The sequence below is a fragment of the Cebus imitator genome, unplaced genomic scaffold (genome assembly GCF_001604975.1).
Source record: "Cebus imitator isolate Cc_AM_T3 unplaced genomic scaffold, Cebus_imitator-1.0 Scaffold53, whole genome shotgun sequence".
NCBI lineage: Eukaryota > Metazoa > Chordata > Mammalia > Primates > Cebidae > Cebus > Cebus imitator.
Window position 1 is genome coordinate 2547084 of NW_016107368.1, and position 2512 is coordinate 2549595.

The 2512-nt window shown below is 48.8% G+C and overlaps 1 protein-coding gene across 1 annotated transcript in view; it reads left to right on the forward strand.

Moving 5' to 3' along the window:
- Positions 1-2512, forward strand: part of INSR (insulin receptor) — a 159571-nt gene that overhangs the window by 109066 nt on the left and 47993 nt on the right. The window contains exon 6 of the mRNA XM_017528197.2: positions 719-933. Within this exon, the coding sequence (XP_017383686.1) occupies positions 719-933 (215 nt within the window). The remainder of the gene's footprint in view (positions 1-718; positions 934-2512) is intronic.

Below are 2512 nucleotides of genomic sequence, written 5' to 3' on the forward strand. Positions count from 1 at the left end.
TGACTCATAGGCAGGAGGTCTGTGGAAAACCCAGGTTCTTTCCGTCTTTGTGCTCCTCATTGTCACAAGATGGCTGCCTCAGCCCCAGCCTCACAAATGGGGAAAGGGACAAAAGGACATGCTGATCAATGTGAGCTGGTAAGTGATTCGAGAAGGTGGTCTAAACAATAGACTTTAGACTATATTGTTTGTGCTCTAGCCTGGGAGACAGAGTGAGATTCTGTCTCAAAACAAAAAACAAACAAACAAAAAAACCCTTCAATGGCTCCTTTCTGCTTATTGAGGATTGGTCACATATTCTTGGTCTTGGTCTGGCATGCAGTACACTAGAGGGTCTGGTCCATTACAACTCCAGCTATTTCTTGTCACCTATTAGCCAAAATAGGCTACTTTGCTATTCCCTGAGCTCAGCTTAGGTTCCTCTGTGTCATCCATATTTCCCCTATTTGCAGAAATAGGTTTCTGCAAAACCTGTTTCTCAATCCATCACAGACTCACCACCCCCCTTCACGACTGAGTGGAGCCTCCTTCCTGGCCATGAAAACTCCCTCAACTTCCCCTGTTATCCCCATTCGACATATATGTATTGAGTATGTGCCAAGCAAGTGCGTAGGATTAGGGAGGAGGCACGAACAACATCAACTCCAGGCACAGCCACACCCTCTTGGAGTTGTCGAAGACCAGCCGTGGAATGACTGGATGTGTGTTATTTCCATAGGAACTACTCCTTCTATGCCTTGGACAATCAGAACCTGAGGCAGCTCTGGGACTGGAGCAAACACAACCTCACCATCACTCAGGGGAAACTCTTCTTCCACTATAACCCCAAACTCTGCTTGTCAGAAATCCACAAGATGGAAGAAATTTCAGGAACCAAGGGGCGCCAGGAGAAGAATGACATTGCCTTAAAGACTAATGGGGACCAAGCATCCTGTAAGTCGGTGGTCTCCAACCTTTTTGGCACCATTGACCTGCTTAGTGGAAGGCAATTTTTCCATAGACTGGGAATGGGGGTGGGGGCGGGGATGGTTTCTGCATGATTCAAGTGCATGACATTTATTATGTGCTTTATTCCTATTATAATTATTATTATTATTTTTTGAGATGGAGTCTCGCTCTGTCTCCCAGGCTGGTGTGCAGTGGAGCAATCTCGGCTCACTACAACCTCCGCTTCCCGGGTTCAAGTGATTCTCCTGCCTCAGCCTCCTGAGTAGCTGGGATTACAGGCATGCGCCACCACTCCTGGCTAATTTTTTATGTTTTTAATAAAGACAGGGTTTCATCATGTTGGTCAGGCTGGTCAAACTCCTGACTTCGTGATCCACCCGCCTCGGCCTCCCAAAGAGCTGGGATTACAGGTGTGAGCCACCACCCGGCCAATAACACCTTCTTATATGTGTATCAGGCCAACGCTGAAGAGTTTAAAGTTGAACTATCAGTCTGCATCTCCTGGGAAGTAACTGCCAAGTTGAAGTTAGAAATGCAGAAAATATATTGAGGGTGATACCTATTAAATATGAAAGAGAGGAAGACTTTTTTTTTTTTTTTTGAGACAGAGTCTTGCTCTGTCACCCAGGCTGGAGTGCAGTGGCATGATCTTGGCTCACTGCAACCTTCTCCTCCTGGGTTCAAGTAATTGTCTCGTCTCAGCCTCCAGAGTAGCTGGGATTACAGGCACATGCCACCATGCCCAGCTAATTTTTTTGTATTTTTAGGAGAGACAGGGTTTTGCCATGTTGGCCAGGCTGGTCTCGATCTCCTGACCTCAGGTGATCCGCCCACCTCAGCCTCCCAAAGTGCTGGGATTACTGGCGTGAACCACCACGTCCAGCCAGGAAGAGCCTTTTGACAACAGCATGGGTCTGACCTCTGTGAACAGAGAGTGGGAAGGAAGGAAGATAGGGCTGGGAGAGCCTCAGACAGTGGTGCACCCCTGAGTCTTGGACAAACCCAGAAAGAGCTCAAGGCCGTGGTTGTCTGCAGAGTTCTGCATTGCAAAGGGACAGCCAGGCATCCACCAAGCTCAGTCGTAGGTGGAGGCTGCCCAGGGAGTCAGGTCTTGGCTGGGTTGCTATAGCGGGTCCTGTAGTTTCTGCAGCTGCAGGCTGCCTGCTGACTGCACGCCCCTGATAGATTCTGAGCAGTGAGCTGCCAGGGGCTTCTGTGACCCCTTCATGAGGAGTTAGTTCCTTATGTCAAAATGTAGTGCGAGGGCTGGGCGGAGTGGCTTATGCCTGTAATCCTAGCACTTTGGGAGGCAGAGACGGGCAGATCACTTGAGGTCAGGAGTTCGAGACCAGCCTGGCCAACATGGCAAATGAAACCTCATCTCTACTAAAAAAAAACACAAAACCTAGCTGGGCGTAGTGGTGGACACCAGTAATCCCAGCTACTTGAGAGGCTGAGGCAGGAGAATTGCTTAAACCCAGGAGGCGAAGTTTGTAGTGAGCAGAGATGGTGCCACTGCACTCCAGCCCTGGCGATAGAACAAGACTCTGTCTCAAAAAAAAAA